This window comes from Physeter macrocephalus, unplaced genomic scaffold, assembly GCF_002837175.3.
Source record: "Physeter macrocephalus isolate SW-GA unplaced genomic scaffold, ASM283717v5 random_359, whole genome shotgun sequence".
NCBI classification, from domain to species: domain Eukaryota; kingdom Metazoa; phylum Chordata; class Mammalia; order Artiodactyla; family Physeteridae; genus Physeter; species Physeter macrocephalus.
The window spans coordinates 38,015-54,280 of NW_021145631.1; the positions used below are offsets into that span (position 1 = coordinate 38,015).

A 16,266-nucleotide genomic window follows, 5' to 3' on the forward strand; every position below is an offset into this window, starting at 1 on the left:
GAAATGTGTGGACTGCAGGAGTCATAACTTAAAATGATCTAGATGTGACAGGAGCATTATTCTGCAGAAGAATGTTCTTATTATTGAAAGATACATATGCAAGGAAAGTGAATTCTTGTGATGTCTGCAACTTGCTTTCAAGTGGTTCACCAAATCAACAACAACGACAAAATATATTTATAGAGAGAAGCATGAGTACAAATGTGCAAAGTGTTCCCAATCACCCTCATGACAGCCAAAACAATCTTGAAAAAAAAAAAAACAAAGCTGGAAGACTCACACTCCCCTATTTCAAAACGCACTACGAAGGTATGGTAATCAAAACTGAATAGTATTGGCAAATGGAGAGACATATACATCAATAGAATTAGAGTCCAGAATAAACCCTATGTTTATAGTGAATTGATTTTTTTTTGTTTGTTTTTTATTTTTTGGCCATGCCTCACAGCATGTGGGATCTTCGTTCCCCGACCAGGGATCGAACCCATGTCCCCTGCCTTGGAAGCACAGATTCTTAACCACTGGACTGCCAGCGAAGTCCCGTATAGCCCATTGATTTTTTTTTTTGTTTTGCGGTACGCGGGCCTCTCATGTTGTGGCCTCTCCCCTTGCGGGGCACAGGCTCCGGACGCGCAGGCTCAGCGGCCATGGCTCACGGGCCCAGCCGCTCCGCGGCACGTGGGATCCTCCCAGACCAGGGCACGAACCCGGTTCCCGTGCATCGGCAGGCGGACGCGCAACCACTGCGCCACCAGGGAAGCCCCCAGCCCACTGATTTTTAACAAGGGTCCCGAGAACATTCAAGGGGCAGAAAATAGTCTCTTCAACAAATGGTGCTGGGACAACTGGGTCTCCCTGTACAAGAGAATGAAGCAGGACTCCTACCCTCACACCATATATAAAACCTGACTCAAATTAATCAGTGACCTAAACATAAGAGTGAAAACTATAAAACTCCTAGGAGAAAACAGAGGGGTAAATCTCTGAGACCTTGGATTTGGCAATGGATTCCTAGATATGACACCAAAAGCAAGAGTATCAAAAGAAAAACTACATAAACTGGACTTCATCAAAATTATAAACTTTTTTTGGAATTCCCTGCCGGTCCAGTGGTTAGGACTCGGTGCTTTCACTGCCAGGGGCCCAGGTTCGCTCCCTGGTTGGGGAACTAAGATCCCGAGAGCCATGCGGCACGGCCAAAAAAAAAAAAAAAAAATTTAAAATAAACGTTTTGCATCAAAGGACAGTATCAAAAAAGCGAAACGACAACCTACAGAATGGAAGAAGATATTTACAAATCATATACCTGATAAGGATCTATTGTCCAGAATATATAAAGAGCTATTAACAACAAAAATATAACCCAATTCAAAAACGGGCAAAGGACTTGAAGAGATGTTTCTCCAAAGGTATACAAATGACCGGCATGTGAAAAGGTACACGTCATCATTAGTCATTAGGGACCTGCAACTCAAAACCACAATTAGATACCATGCACACCCAGCAGGACGGCTGTAATTTTAAACAAAAAAGGGGGAAATAACACGTGTTGGCGAGAAAATGAATCCCTTAGACCCTGCTGGTGGGAACTTAAAATGGTACAGCCGCACAGAATTACCATCTGACTCAGCGATCCCACTCGTAGGTATATACCCCAAATAATTGAAAGCTGATATTCAAATGAATACTTGATACAAATATTCAAAGTGTTACTATTCAAAACAGCCAAAAAGGGGGTTTCCCTGGTGGTGCAGTGGTTGAGAGTCCGCCTGCCGATGCAGGGGACACGGGTTCGTGCCCCGGTCCGGGAGGATCCCACATGCCGCGGAGCGGCTGGGCCCATGAGCCATGGCCGCTGAGCCTGCGTGTCTGGAGCCTGTGCTCCGCAACGGGAGAGGCCACAACAGTGAGAAGCCTGCGTACTGCAAAAAACAAACAAACAAACAAAAAAAAACAGCCAAAAAGTAGAAACAACTCAGATGTCCCTCAACTGATGACTGGATAAAAAAAAATGTGGTCCATCCATACAATGGAATATCACTCAGCCATAAAAAGAAATGAAGTCCCAACCCACGGATGAGCCTCAGAAACGTTACGCTGAGTGACAGAAGCCAGACATAAAAGCTCACAGGTATATGATCCCATTTAAATGGAACATCCAGAACCAGTAAATTCATAGAGACTGAAAGCAAAATTCGTGGTTACCAGGGGCTGAGGGTGGGAGAATGGGGAATGACTGCTTAATGGAAACAAGGTTTTCTCTTTGGATGATGAAAATATTTTGGAAATAGAGGTGATGGTTACCTGATACTGTGAGTGCACTAAGTGCCACTCAACTGTTTTATGCTATGTGAATTTTATCTCAATAGAAAAAGAAAAATGTTCCCAATGGGTGAATCTGGATATGAAGGGCCTACGGGTGTCCGCTGGGCCCCTTGCTGTCCCCTTGTTTGGTCTGAGCCCTAAGCCTGGGCCACAGCCTGGAGGAGGCTCCTGGGGCCACAGCCTGGGTTTCTGCCAGATGACCTCACACCTCTGGAGCCAGGTGCCACCTCCTGGAGGGAGGGGGGAGCAGGGCACAGGCAGCCTCCTGACAGCGGGCAGGAGGGAGGAGCGGATTGGGAGGCCAGCCCCAGGCTCACAGCCATCCTGCACCCACAGGGGACCCAAGACAAGGTGCTCCCAAGTCCAGCTATAAATGGGTCTCAGGAAGGGACCCGAAACCTTGACGTGGTACCCATGCCCACTCCTGGGGCAGAAAATAAAGCCGATCTGTCAGCTACTCCTGTGTGGCAGTGAGCAGACCAGGGAGGGCCTGTTTACAAAGCAGCCTGGCAACCCGACCAGCTGCCCTAGGCAGCCCCTGCAACCTGGCGCCAGGCAGGCGACCACAAGGACCTGTGGCTAAGGGAAGCTTGGCCGCATCCAGAGGCTCGGGCCAGGGAAGCCAGGGCTAAGGGCAACCTGAGCTGTCCCATCACAGGTGGGACCACCAAAGCCCATGGTGCCAGCATTTTGTATAAGTCACAGCTACACACCCACAGGCCAGTCCCTGGCACACAGGGGATGCTAGGTAAATATCTGACAAACCAAAAAAAATTTTTTTTAAAGCCAGATCAGGCTCCTACCTCTTTTAAAGCCTCAGGAGAAGTCCAAGCTCTCGGACTGGCAGTCAAGGACCTCCCCTCCCCAGCCCCTTCCCATGGCCACGCTCAGCGCCCCAGTCCCCAGTGGGCAGGGCTCCGCACCTTTGGTCGATCGTCGTCCCCCCCCCACACTGGGAGGGGCCCCCAGGACAGTGGACAGAGGTGGTGGCGCTGGGCCTATCCCAGCCAGGTGGTGCAGCCTGCCTCTTGGGCCCCGGGGGAGGGGTTCCTGGGAGAGGGCTTCTCCCCCCAGGAAAGGGGCCCGGAGCCCACAGGGCCCGGACCCAGCAGTGGGCAAGCGGTGCAAGAGGCAGAACTGGTCCCTGTGCCCTGCCTCCAGAAACGAAGCCAGAAAGCGCCACCCTGGTCACACCAGCCGGCACATTCGGGGGCTGTTGCATGCACGCGGCCCGGAGAGGTGGGGACAGGAAGCAGGAGAGGGGCCGGCAGACTGCCTTGTCGCTCTAACTGGCAGCGACCACAAAGGGGGCTGCAGGCCCTGAACAGCCAAGTCACAAACACCGAGCTTCCACAGGCAGCGCGGCCCAGCACCCACCCACTCACACCCTGCTGAGACCGCGATGGGGCTGGGCGGTCAGACTGTGAGTAATAACTTCCCAGGTGCCACGCTCTGTTCCTGCGCTATCCACGGACCCCTCACAGCACCCCTGTATCTACTGCTACCACCCCCCTGGCTCCGATGAGAAAAGGGGGCTCAGGCAGGTTAGGTATCTCGCTCAAGGTCACAGGGCGAGGGGCTGAGCTGACTGGCTCCAGGTCTGTGCTCCTAGCCAGTGTGTGCACCACCTCTCTGGGCTTCTATCTGTAAAGGACCAGAAAATAGATACTTTCAGCTTTTCAGGCCATTTAATCTCTGCTACTGTGACTCAACTCCACCGCAGAAAATATGTCAAGGAACATGGCTATGTGCCAATAAAACTTTATTACTAACCCGGCAGTGGCGTGAGAGGAGACACCCTACCCATCCCAGAGGGGGTAAGGAGAGCCGGGCGGCCAGAGTGACGAGGATCCCCAGGTGATGGGCACTGAGGCCAGGGGCACAGGGGCACTGTGGGAGGCTCGAGATGGTACCTGACCAGCCAGGGAAAGAGATTGGGAACAAATGCTCCAGCGAGAGGAAACAGCACGTGGGAAAGCAGAGAGGAAGGGGGGGTGGTAATACGGTGATCTATAATACATATGTATTTGGTCCCTGTTCCTGGCACAGAGCTCCTAAAACTCTTGGAGTTTCCCAAGTGATAAGAGCGATAAAGGTGTCTTTTACGATTCATGTGAAGCCCCCTTCAACCACCCCAGGATATAGAACTTAGAAAGCCATGTGGGGACCAACCAAGTAATTAGAGGGTTGGAACTTTCAGTCCCCCCTCCTCAGCCTCCAAAAAAACCCCAAAAGGACAGGGTTCAGGAGAGCTTCCCGGTTGGTGAGCACGTGGAGGTGCTGGGAGGTTGGCACCCCCGAAAAGGGCACGGAAGCCCTGCACTGCTTCCCACACACCGCGCTCTATTCAGCTCTTCCATCTGGCTGTTCCTGAGTTGCATCTTTTTATATAATCCAGTCATCTAGTCAGTAAACTGTTTTCCTGAGTTCTGCTGGAGCAAACTGATCGAACCTGAGGAAGAGGTCCTAGGAACCTCTGATTTATAGCAGGTTGATCAGAAGCACAGATGACTCAACCTGAACTTGCGACTGGCATCCGAAGTGGGGTGTGTACAGTCTCGTAGGACTGAGCCCTCAACCTGTGGGATCTGACACTACCTCCAGGTAGACAGTTTCAGAATTGAGTTGAATTGTCAGACAGCCGGCTGGTGTTGGAGAATTGCTTGGTGTGTGGGGACACCCGCCCAACACCTGGTGACCAGAAGTGTTCAGTGTGAGTACTGAGAGCAGGGGACACACACAGGAGCAGTGTTTTTCCTTGCAGGGGCCCAGCAGGGAGAATGGGGGCGACTGGGACTTCCTGGCTGCAGCCCAGAGAGGTTGCAGAGGCTCCCAGGCAAGACAGGCGATTTGTAGGAAGGCTGTGGAGGAGGTGAGAGAGGTCCCGGTGGACCTGTGGCTCAGAAGTCTGGCTCCCCCAGAGCCACGGGCAGTACCCAGAGGGACCCCGTGCTGCGAGAGGGCCAGGGCTGGAAGGCAGCTGCCGGGGACAGGCTGCCTGCCCCCACCCGGCACAGCGCCACCCGATGTCCCTCCCTGTCGGTTCCCTGGACAGCACCGTGGGACCCAGGGCCGCAGAATCTGGCAGACACTGAGGCACAGGGGCTCCCCGGTCCCAGGCCTGAAGGCAACACCCTGCTCCCCACCCTCAATCCTGGGCCCAAAGCAGGGCCCGGCACCCAGGAGGGCCTCAAAAGAGCTGGCGGCCTCAGGGAGGGGTAGGCATCCTCTCTCAGGGACCCTGACCAGACGACCCGGGGGACGTGCTGAGCCTCCAGTCATGTCCCAGTCACGGCATCTAACGCGGCTGATTTGCTGTGGTCTCTCCCCTGCTTGCACCCCTCAGTGGTTCCCCAGAGCCTTCTGGAACAAGTCCAAACTCCTTACGGGGTTCGTGAGCCCCTGCTAACATGGACGACCTCGACACAGCCCCTCCACCGCCCCGTCAAGCCACGCTGACCTCACCACCCTCCGGACCATGGGCAGAAGGCCTTCTCTCCAGCCTCCGTGGCTCCGCAGACCCTCCCTGGCACCCTGCCTCTCTTCCCCTGCATCCCTGTCACCTCCTCCAGGTGGAGGAAGACCAGGAAGGTTGTCCAGCACTTCCTGGACGAGCCCTGATCGCAGGCTGACTCCTTATTGAATCCAGGGCTCCGCACGTGGCTGGCCCAGTGCCCAGCCCAGCACCTGGGGAGGCTGACCTGCACGGCCCCCACCCCAGGGCCTGGGGTCAGGGAGACTGGGCCCCTTCCCTACATGCAGGAGGCAGCCAGAATGGGGGTCCACCTGCCCAGGCCGAGGGCATGTGTGGCCTGGGGAAGGCCACTTAACTACTGGAAGACGCTGGGCACCGGGCAGCCCCATGGTAACCTCTGCCCTCTTTCCCCTTCCCCTTTGCTCTGGAACAAGCAGGGGGTCCTTGAGCCCTTCAGGCTGGACAGACCTGTGTCAGAGGGACCCAGTGGAATGGAGATAAATGCCTGGAGTCAAGCTCTCTCCTCCCGTAGAACCTTCCATCCTCGTGTGAGATGAGAGCAGCTCTTTGCCTCTTGGACAACAGAGAGGTGGAGGGCAAGACGGGAGAGCAGCCACCAGCTCAGGGGGAAAAGAAAAGCAACCAACACAAAAAAGGGCCACATTTCAAGTCCTTGCCTTTCTAGCAGAAAAACTATTACAGCCACAAGCAAGGCATAATTAAAGCGATTTACCTTGGCAGACTTGGGGGTGGGGGACGCCTGTCCATATGTGAGGTCTTTTATTAAATCACCTCCTACTGCCAAATAAAACACAGGCTGTTCACCTTCCAGAGGAAAATATTCCACAGGAAAGAGGAGAGTCGGGTGAAGAGGAGGACGAGGCATGGAGAAATCAGGGTGCCCTCCTCGGCCCACCCTCTGCTCGGGGCCGTCGGCTCACTGGGTGGCTCGGCCTGCAGCCTGCTCGGTGCCAAGCATGGGCACGAGGGCACCGCAGTGAACAAGCCAGCCAGGCCCTGCCTTCCCATGCTCCCGGGCACCACAGGGAGGCAGGCGACACCAGTGAGAAGGCCAGGTAAGAGGGGCTGGAGGGACTCGGGGGTCTGATACACACGACGCCCTGTGCAATACAGATGACAGGCTGCCTAGGCGGTGACATCCAAGCCGAGCCAGGCTCCAGGGGATGCAGGGCTCGCCTTCCTCAAAGGGCCTCCCGTCTTCCAGAGGCACCAGGCCCCACTGCCCCGCTTCCGCAGCAGGGAAGACCAAGAGGGCAGTGGTCAAAATGAATGGGCATCCAGGGAGACCTGGGTTCAGGGTCAACCGCGCCGCCCTCCAGATGTGACTGCGGGCCTCAGTTTCCTCACCTGTCCAAAGGTGATCGTGGCACAGCCTGCAGGGTGAGAGGACACAGCCCACTTGGAGGGCCCCTTCACCCTGAACCTCAGGAGCCCCATTGTGCAATGGGGATAAAGTGAGGATAAAACCCTCCCTGCAGTGAGGATTCCATGAGATAAGGGAGGCATTAGTAAGTGTCCTATGCACTTCATAATCAGGAGCAGCCATGGTTACGGTCTCGGAAGAGAATCCCACCCCGGGGAATCCTAGCCCGGCTTGGCCTCCCTCTCTGGCTGTAACCTAAGCCGGCTGCTCCAGTGCTGTCCTCGCAGACGCTCCGAGCAGCTGCCGCCACACTGCCCAGCCCTGGGGTATTTGAGGACCATGAGGTCACTCTGGGCTTCTCTGGCCTGGCCCTGTCCTGGGTGAATCCCAACCCCTCCCCCAAGCACCCCGGTGCACTGGGCCAGCCCCCATCTGGGCATCTCTGTCAAAGACTTCTGACCCAGAAGTCCCCTTGTGGGGCCTTATCCTACAGTTCTACTTCTAAATGTCTGCAAAGATACACCTAGATACAGCACTGTCCAAAGCAGCAGAAAACCTAAAGAGCCACTGAATGAGTGAAAGAAGGTACAGCCAATGGAAAGACATAGATTTCTATCTGTAGATGCTGACATGTTAAGATGACCAAGCCGCACTGTTAGGGGCAGATGGTGTAAAATACACACACACCACAGGTGCAAAAATGAGTAGGGGGGGCTTCCCTGGTGGCGCAGTGGTTGAGAGTCTGCCTGCCGATGCAGGGGACACGGGTTCGTGCCCCGGTCCGGGAAGATCCCACATGCCGCGGAGCAGCTAGGCCCGTGAGCCATGGCCGCTGGGCCTGCGCGTCCCAAGCCTGTGCTCCGCAACGGGAGAGGCCACAACAGTGAGAGGCCCGCGTACCACAAAAAAAAAAAAAAAAAAAAAAAAGGGGAGGTGGAGCCAGGGAGTGGGAGGGGCCAGGCGCACCGCCTGCCTGGGGCTTGTCTAGAAAGAAACACCACGAAATGACTGCAGGGGCTGCCTCTGGAAGGGAGGCACCCCCCTCTCCCATGGTTTAAACCTGCAGAACCTTGAGCCCAGCGGGTTCCTGGGGAGATGTGTGCACGCAAGCCCGAAACACTGTGCGGCAAGGGCGCGCCAGAAGACGAGCAGCAGCGCGGGGGCCAGGCCAGGATCAGGCAGGACGAAGAGACGGACTTTTCATGTTACATACACCCTCCTGAGCAGTTTGAATTTCTACCACGTTCCTGAAGGATAAGCAGACAAAAGGCAGTCGTGACAGCGGGGGAGGCCTGGTGCCCACTCAAGTCGCCTGGGCCCTCTCGGAAGTGAGCAGGCCAGACCCTGCTGGTGGGGGGAGGGTAGCGGGAATGGCTCTGATCCCTCCTCTGCAGCCTCAGGTCCTGTGACCCAGGTGACCACTAGAGCTGGAGGATGGAGGACACCGGCTTCTCAGCCGGTGACTGTCTTGCCTGGCACAGGCCTGCACCCAACCCACCCCCTTAGTGGGTGTGATGGAGGAGAAGCAGCAGGCGGGGCCAGGCTGGGGTGCCCGGGGCCGCTAGAGACTTGGGTTTCCTGAAGCCCAGGGTAGCCCCTCTCCCCCCGCCAGGGAGCCCACACTGCACGCGCAGATCCCAGAACTCCAGCTTTGGATTCCGTTAGAGCCAGCCTTGAATCTGGGCTCTGCCACCTGGGGCTCCACCCCCCCACCTTTCAGGTCTAGAAAAATAAAACAATAATGCATCGCTCAGCACCGTCATGAGGACCAACACACCCTGTGCGCAGCCCCGGCCCCACAGGCACATAGCAGGGGTTCTGAGCACGAAACATCCACCTCGGGGCTCCACATCCCCATGGCACTCTGACCAGACGCAAAGATTGGAGAGAAGGAATCCCAGAGAGAATTCTGGACACAAGGCCACACCGGGCCCAGACCAGGCATCTGGCCACTGGACCAGCCCGACTGGGCACCCAGCCAGGCTTGGTGCAGGCCACTCAGACCCAGAGCGGCCATCTGGCCGAGGCTGAGAGGCACCAGCTTCATACCGTGACTGGAAAAGTCTTGATTGTAGGTTTCAAAGGTGCCAGGTTGGGTCTTTAGGCCACGTCAAAGTGGCCTCTTATGAAGGCTGACCACCGGTGTTGGCTGAACAGGAGGTTACCTCCCTGGGAGGAGACAAGATAGGGGGCCCTTTGCTCTATGGGCAACGTTTTATCTCTTAAGGTGGCAGTGACTGCTCTTGGTGTTTGCTGTATTATCCTTCATTCTTTGAAAATATTTCACAATATAATAGCCACCCACCTCTGCTGGCCTGCCCCTTGTCACCTCTCCCCACCTTCCAGTGGGGCTGACCACAGGCTGGAGAAGAGGGCCCACACTGGAGACACCCAAACCTCCTAAGTCAGCTCTGGCTTCAGGGGGTCAGGGGCCGGGGAGGGGGTGTCAGCAGGGACTCCTCTCAAAGGGCTGGTCCATGGGGGCTGGGGGGCGATATCTGCCTTTAAGGGGTTGGAGGCTCTGGTCCTGCAGGCCTGGTCTGGAGGGGCCCAAAGATAAGTCTAACTGTGGGGTGTGCGGAAGGGCAACCCCAAGAGAAGAAGGACCAAAGAAAGGGCTTGGCTTTTCTGAAAAGAATACTAGGGGCTCCGACTGGGCGGGAGCCATTACATGCAAATGTCTGCCCCCTCCATGCTAATCAGCCTGCAGCCCTGGGCTTTGTGAGCTACAAAAGGAACAGCAGATGTGCGCCTGTTCCTTGGCCCCTGAAAGCATGGGGGCTTAGCGGATAACTGGGGGCAGGGGGCGGGGGGTGGAGGCAACTAAACCAGCAGCCCAGGCCCTCACTCCATGCGCTGGGCTGTCAGCCTCCTCTGCCAGGCCTTTCTTCTCCGGCCATGACTTTGAAGCTGTTGCCATGCGTGGTACCAGGCAAACACCTAACGCAGTGCAGTAGCTCAGCTAATGCTCCCACCCACCTGCCTGGGCACACTTAACTCACTTTCAAGAGGGGAAACCAAGGCACAGAGAACTGACATGCTGGGAGCGGCTCAGCCTGGGGACTCAGCAGCTCATGAAAGAGAGCCGAACCCCATCCCAGCCTCTGGGAGGAGAGTTGGCCCTGGGGGGCTGTGGGGACCACGCTCAGGGCCCTGGGAAGGACATGGGCCCTGGGCCCGGGCAGAGCCAGGCCTGGCTGGTTGACCATGGCTGGCAGGCACCATCCCCCTGAGCCCGATGGAGCCTGCCTCCTAGGGCTGGGAGCGATCACTGAGGGCGGCCCCCACCTGTGCCAGCAGGAGCTGGGCTGGCAGTGCTCCGTGAGGACGGAGGTGGGTGGGCGGGCGAGCTCTGTCAAGGCAGCAGCAGGACCCCCTCAGAGCGGCTGGTGCGCGCCACACTCTGGCTCCTGCTGCGCCAGCATAGGCAGCTGAGCCAGTCGGTGTCTGGGGAACTCAAACGTGTCCCTCCTCTGGCCAGCTGAGGGGCCTCAACACTCAGATCAGGGTGGCTCCAGGGAGGCCAAACCGGAAGAGGCCGGAGGATGGGGCAGAGGCAGCCTCGGCAGCGGAGCGATGGAGGAAACCAGCTGAGGGGGCTGAGGCCCACTTGCAGTCCCAGTGGAGGGCCCAGCGACAAAGAAAAAGGTGAAACAGGATGTCCTGGGGCCTCACGGCTGCCGGAAGGGCCTCCGCCAGACCCCTGGGGCTCCGGGAGCCCCTCCAGCCCCGCCTCCGGCCTCAGAGAACAGGATGTGTGAGGTAGGAGGGCCCCTTCCCGCCCACCCAAGGCTGCCTCACCAGATGTTGACTCCAGATGTGGCCCAGGCGAGAGGGGACAGAGGCTGCCTGACGCCATGACGGAATCGGCAGCGAGGCAGGAATGAGGAAAGACTGGCTTCGGGCTCCAGAAGAATCCACCGGGGCCACTGCCCCGACACAGGACAGAGACCACCACGGCCAGGTGCAACGTCTCCTTTACGGCATTGACTCCTCACCTGCGACCGAGGGGTGGCAGGGCTGAGTCGAGTCGTCAGGGCCAAAGCTGGGTTGGCATCCGACTGCCGCCCACCACTGAGTGCCTCAGTTTCCTCCCTTATGAAACGGGGATGGGCTGTGGCTCCGGTGGCTTTCCAAGGGGCTGTTCTGACGGCGAAGGCAAGTCAATGAACATAAAGTGGCTGGCACGGCGCCCGCCCGCCACATGTTTGGGCTCAGCCCATGTCAGCCACGGTAGGGCCTCAAAGCGGCAATACGCAGGGCACAGGGGTGGCGTGGTGGTGGAAGGGAGTCAAGGCCATGTGACCCATCAGCATCCCCCACCCAGGGCTCATCCATCACTAGGGACGCCAACCTCCGGTCACACAGAGGGCTCAGACCACAGCCAGGCTCTGCGGAGGGGACCTCCAGGACACACAACAGAAGTCCGGGAGCCCCAGCCTGCCTCTGCTTTCCCCTCCAGCTCAGGGAAGAATGTGGCAAGCTCCTGGAATGTCCCTCTTGGGTCTGCAGGACGCCCCCCAGTCTGCCTTTGATTGTATTTACTCACGTGCCCCCTGTGGGGGGATTAAAGGAGCATCCCTTTTTCATTAGAGCACTGATCTGCCAGGGTCCCTGCGGCCGACCCCGCCAGAATCTCACGAGTTCCTGTGTTGTCAAGCAGGTTTCTACACACAAAACCGTTACACGAGTAACACATCCAGCCAAAAGGAACCCCAGCCACGGGAACACAATTCGCGGGGGAGCAAATCCGCCAAACAATCTTAAAAGAAAACAGCTCAGACCCGCTCTTACCGAAGCTGTGGGCGATGAATCAATTGAAAGAGACAGACAAAAAGAGGGAAGCAAAGGGGTTCTCCTCTCACTACGCAAGGAATGGGGGTTGGTAGGAGACAGAGCACACCCCCCCCGGCCCCCCTGCCCCACCCCACCAGTCTGGACCTGTTTTCAAGTATGCGCTGCCTGGCGTCAGGGGACAGACCCACCTGACCAAACAAAACCCACCCAGAGGCTGGGGGACAAGTTCTAGGTCTGGCTTTGGGTGGCGGTTACATGGGTGCACACACTGTCAAGTGCACCTAAGGCCCAGGCGTCTGTGTGTGTTGATTAAACAACAATTAAAGTAAGTGATCTAAAGAATAACCACCAGAGGAGACGCATGAGGGCCACAGAGCCTCCATATCCAACCCCTGCAGGCCTGGGTGAAGCCTGGTCTCAACTTCCTTCACAGAACTGGTTTTCAGGGAACAAAAGGGGTGGGTGTGGGAGAAGTCAGGGACTCGGGATTCTTAAGCCAAAAGTTGGAGCCGTGTAGCATAACGAGCGTCAGGGCAAGTGCCATGGTTTCTCCGGGCAGATGTAAAGGGTGCCAACAGCCCCGCCCTGCACTGTTCCTGGGACCCCGAATCCTGAAGCTTCCCAAGCAAGTCCCGGAAGTGAGCAAACAAGAGGGTGAACGCGCAAAGTGAGTCATTCGGGACCTGGAGGGGCTTGGGCGGGATCTCCAAGGCCACCACCTTGTGCCCTTCCCAGCTCCTCCTGTACCTGTCTGAGGGTTTCACGATCACCTCTTCCAGACCACACAGCAGGTTTAGGAGACCAATGATATCTTACACCATGTCATTCACCTGCTGTGTGTGCGGGGCTAATACCAGCCCCCAAGACCACTCTCCAGGCTCCAGGAAGAAACGAGCGAGAACTAGGGTCACTTGGCCAGGGTCACAAGGTCAAGTCAGATAAGGCTCCACAGCCTATGCTAATCATGACCTCCAGCTGCTTCTGACTCTGGAGAGGACTGCTGCAGACCAGGAGGGAGAAGGGCGGGCATTCCAACCCAAGAATGCAAAGAAGGCCTGTCCCGTGGCCTGGCCGAGAGGCAGGGACCCAGGAGAGCAGGACTGACCCAGAGATACAGCAGACCCCAGCTGAGCCACTGCCCCTGCCCCCGGGACTTGCCTCCTTCCCACCTCAACTCTCTCCGGCTGGTGGCCTCCTGCCCCATTCTCTCCAGACTGGCTCCTGGGCCACTTCCCCACCGCAACAGCGAGAGGGGTTCTTCCTCCGCCTTTTCTCTGCTCCCCGAAACTAGAGTGTGCCTACAGTCCGGGCACAGGTGATCACCTGCCACCAGCCAAGCCACAGTGGAACATCCCCACCGACAAGGAAGCTGAGATCTGGGAGGCTGAGTCATTCGCCCAGGATCACCCTGCCAGGAAAGGACAGGGGACAGAACTGGGCTTGAGCCCAGACACAACCACAGGTGTCGCTTCCCTCCCCAACACTCTGGGAATAAACGCCAAGCCCCTTGCTGGGGCCCGGCCCTCCCACTACTCGCCCTGATCCAGCCACACAGGCCCCTGGCTGTCCTTGGCCATGTGGGCTCACAGGCTCACTCCCCAGCAGCTCTTCCTGCCTGCTGAGTAGCAGACACTATTTTAAGCACTTTACTTCTATTAGCTCACAACTCATAACAACCCTCCAAGGTAGATGCTACCAAGATTCCCGTTTTACAGCCGAGGAAACTGAGGCACAGAGCAGTCACGCCGATGGTGAGGCGCTGCCTCACCTGCGTTTCTCCTGGTGGCGTTAATGCCCCGTTCTGAGCAGGGACCATCTGTGACCAACCCTTTCCTCCCCTCACGTTGAGCAGCCCCTCCCCCAGCACTCTCAAGCCTCAGTACATTTTACCTCCTCCAAGGCGCTGACCACTAGCGGGTGACTGCTGACTTAATGCCTGTCACACACACACAGCCCAAGACCCACAAGTGTGGGCCCACGTGCTTAACCCCAGCTCCTAAAACAGTACCTGGCACACAATGGATGCTCAGTAAAGTTTTGCTGTTTAAAGTTAGACAAATGGTAACGACCACAATGCGACAGCAAGTCCACTCTGAATACGTCTCTGGTTGAAAGAATGAAAGTTCAGGTCTCCCCATTTTCAGAGAACTGCTGGTAGGCCCTGCTGTCCTGGGTCGCTCTCCCACTCACCACCCAGCCTTCCCCAGACCTGCCATCTGCCTGGGTTCCCTCCCCCACCCCAGCCCTCGGATGGGGCTGCCCCTCCTGAAATCCAGTGACCTGCCCTTGGCATTCCTGCCTTTCAAAGTCACTCCCCCTGTCTGAGGACAGGACACACACACACACACACACACACACACACACACACACGCACGCGTGCACGCACGCACACGCGGCGCACGCACACGCACACACACACCGCTTCTCCCACTGACCATCCCTTACAAGCCAGGGGCATCCACTTCACTCCCCAGTCTGCTGCTGTCCTCAGTGGCTGTCAGCCTTTCTCGGGTCACAGATCCCTCTGAGGAGGATCAAAAGCAAGGGAGCCTCTTCCCCCGAAAAATGCACAGAGAACCAACCGCAGCGTCACTGCCACAGTTTACCAGGAGCACACAGACCTAATAGGCATTTTAGAAGTGTTGCCTCTGGAGAGGCTCCTCTGAGGTCCCAGCCATGGACTCTTGTTCCTCTACCCTTATGCAAGCGGCATATAATTTCAAGGGATCATGGGACACCCCCCTCCCAGGGGCCATCCAAGGACTTTGGGTTCAGAGTCTCAGCTCTGAGCTGCCTGAAGCCCCTCCCAGCCTCCACTCTCCATGGGAGCAGCCGAGTCTGGCCCAGGTCTGGCCCTCCAACCCCCCCCTCCCCCCATCTGGGATGCGTATTTCTCCCGATGTCCTGGCAAACTCACCACCTCCTCAGGTGCCTCCTCAGGCTCCCCAGGAAAGGAGACTCGCCTGCCGCCAAGAGTTCTCTTGCCTCCCCCATTCTGCTAGACATGACCAGGTCCCAGAAGGCACCACAGAATCACCTGAGTTCACACCACACTCCTTCTTCTGCCAAAAGGCCCTGCACGCCACCTCATGCAGGCCCCCACACCTAATGCCTGCACTTGCTGCCAGGTGCTGCTCACGGCGCCGGCCACTTTCCACCTGTGATCTCACGTATGGGCCCAAACAACCCCAACGGGGGTACCGCGCCAGGCCCTTAGTCCCTGCCTGAAACACGTGCAGCCCAGTGTGTTTCAGATTACAAACTCTTCAGATCTGAAAAAAGCTAACAAGGTTCAGATAACGTGGATTATCCCCAGCAAACTATAGGAAACGTCCAGAACCAAGCACAGTCTTGCAGCCAAAAGCGGGAACAGTCATTCTAAACTGGATACCCAGAGATTACAGAGAGCCCCACATGGCAGCTCAGGGGGGCATTGTGCCCCAGTTTGGGTCAGGTTAGAGCTTGCTGTCAAATGAGTAAGAAGTTAGGTTTTCATACCTTTTAGACTTCCAAATTGCCAGTGAGGGCCTGTGGGCTACACAGGTGCAGGGAGAGGTGAGGAAGGGGAGGGGCTTCGGAGGTGGGCAGTGGGTGGGGCTCAGGACTGGAAGCCAGGTCAACTTGGACTGGGGTAACAGCCCCCAGCTCCACGGGGCTCAAACTCAGCCGCCTAGAGAAAGGGATGAGGGACGAAGAAGGGTGTGGGCTAAGGGAAAGAAACATTTTCCCACCCCCGATGGAAACCTGGGTTCAGAGAAATGCCTCTCTACTTTAAGAAACAAACCACCGCACAGATCCCACATCCCGCGGAGCAACTAAACCAGTGCACCACAACTACTGAGCCTGCGCTCTAGAGCCCGTGAGCCACAACTGCTGAGCCTCCATGCCTTGAGCCCATGCTCCACAACAAGAGAAGCCACTGCACTGAGAAGCCCGTGCACCACAACGAAGAGTAGCCCTCGCTCACCGCAACTAGAGAAAGCCTGCGCACAGCAACAAAGACCCAATACAGCCAAAAATAAAATTTAAAGAAAAAAAAAAAGAAAGAAAGGGGGCTTCCCTGGTGGCGCAGTGGTTGAGAGTCCGCCTGCCGATGCAGGGGACGGCGGTTCGTGCCCCGGTCGGGAAGATCCCACATGCCGCGGAGTGGCTGGGCCCATGAGCCATGGCTCATGGCCGCTGCGCGTTCCGAGCCTGTGCTCCGCAACGGGACAGGCCACAACAGTGAGAGGCCCGCGTACTGCAAATAAAAAAAAAAAAAAAGCAAGAAAAAGAAAGGAAACAA

At 56.8% G+C, this 16,266-nt stretch overlaps 1 protein-coding gene across 3 annotated transcripts in view; it reads right to left on the reverse strand.

Moving 5' to 3' along the window:
• CARM1 (coactivator associated arginine methyltransferase 1) overlaps positions 1 to 16,266 on the reverse strand; it is a 41,923-nt gene that overhangs the window by 17,669 nt on the left and 7,988 nt on the right. Inside the window, exon 1 of one of the 3 annotated variants that reach the window (XM_055082894.1) lies at positions 10,986 to 11,130. The exons of the other annotated variants lie outside the window; for them this stretch is intronic. Within the exon in view, the coding sequence (XP_054938869.1) occupies positions 10,986 to 11,043 (58 nt within the window). The 5' untranslated portion in view covers positions 11,044 to 11,130. Of the gene's footprint in view, positions 1 to 10,985; positions 11,131 to 16,266 lie in introns of those variants that run through there. 3 annotated transcript variants of the gene reach the window in all.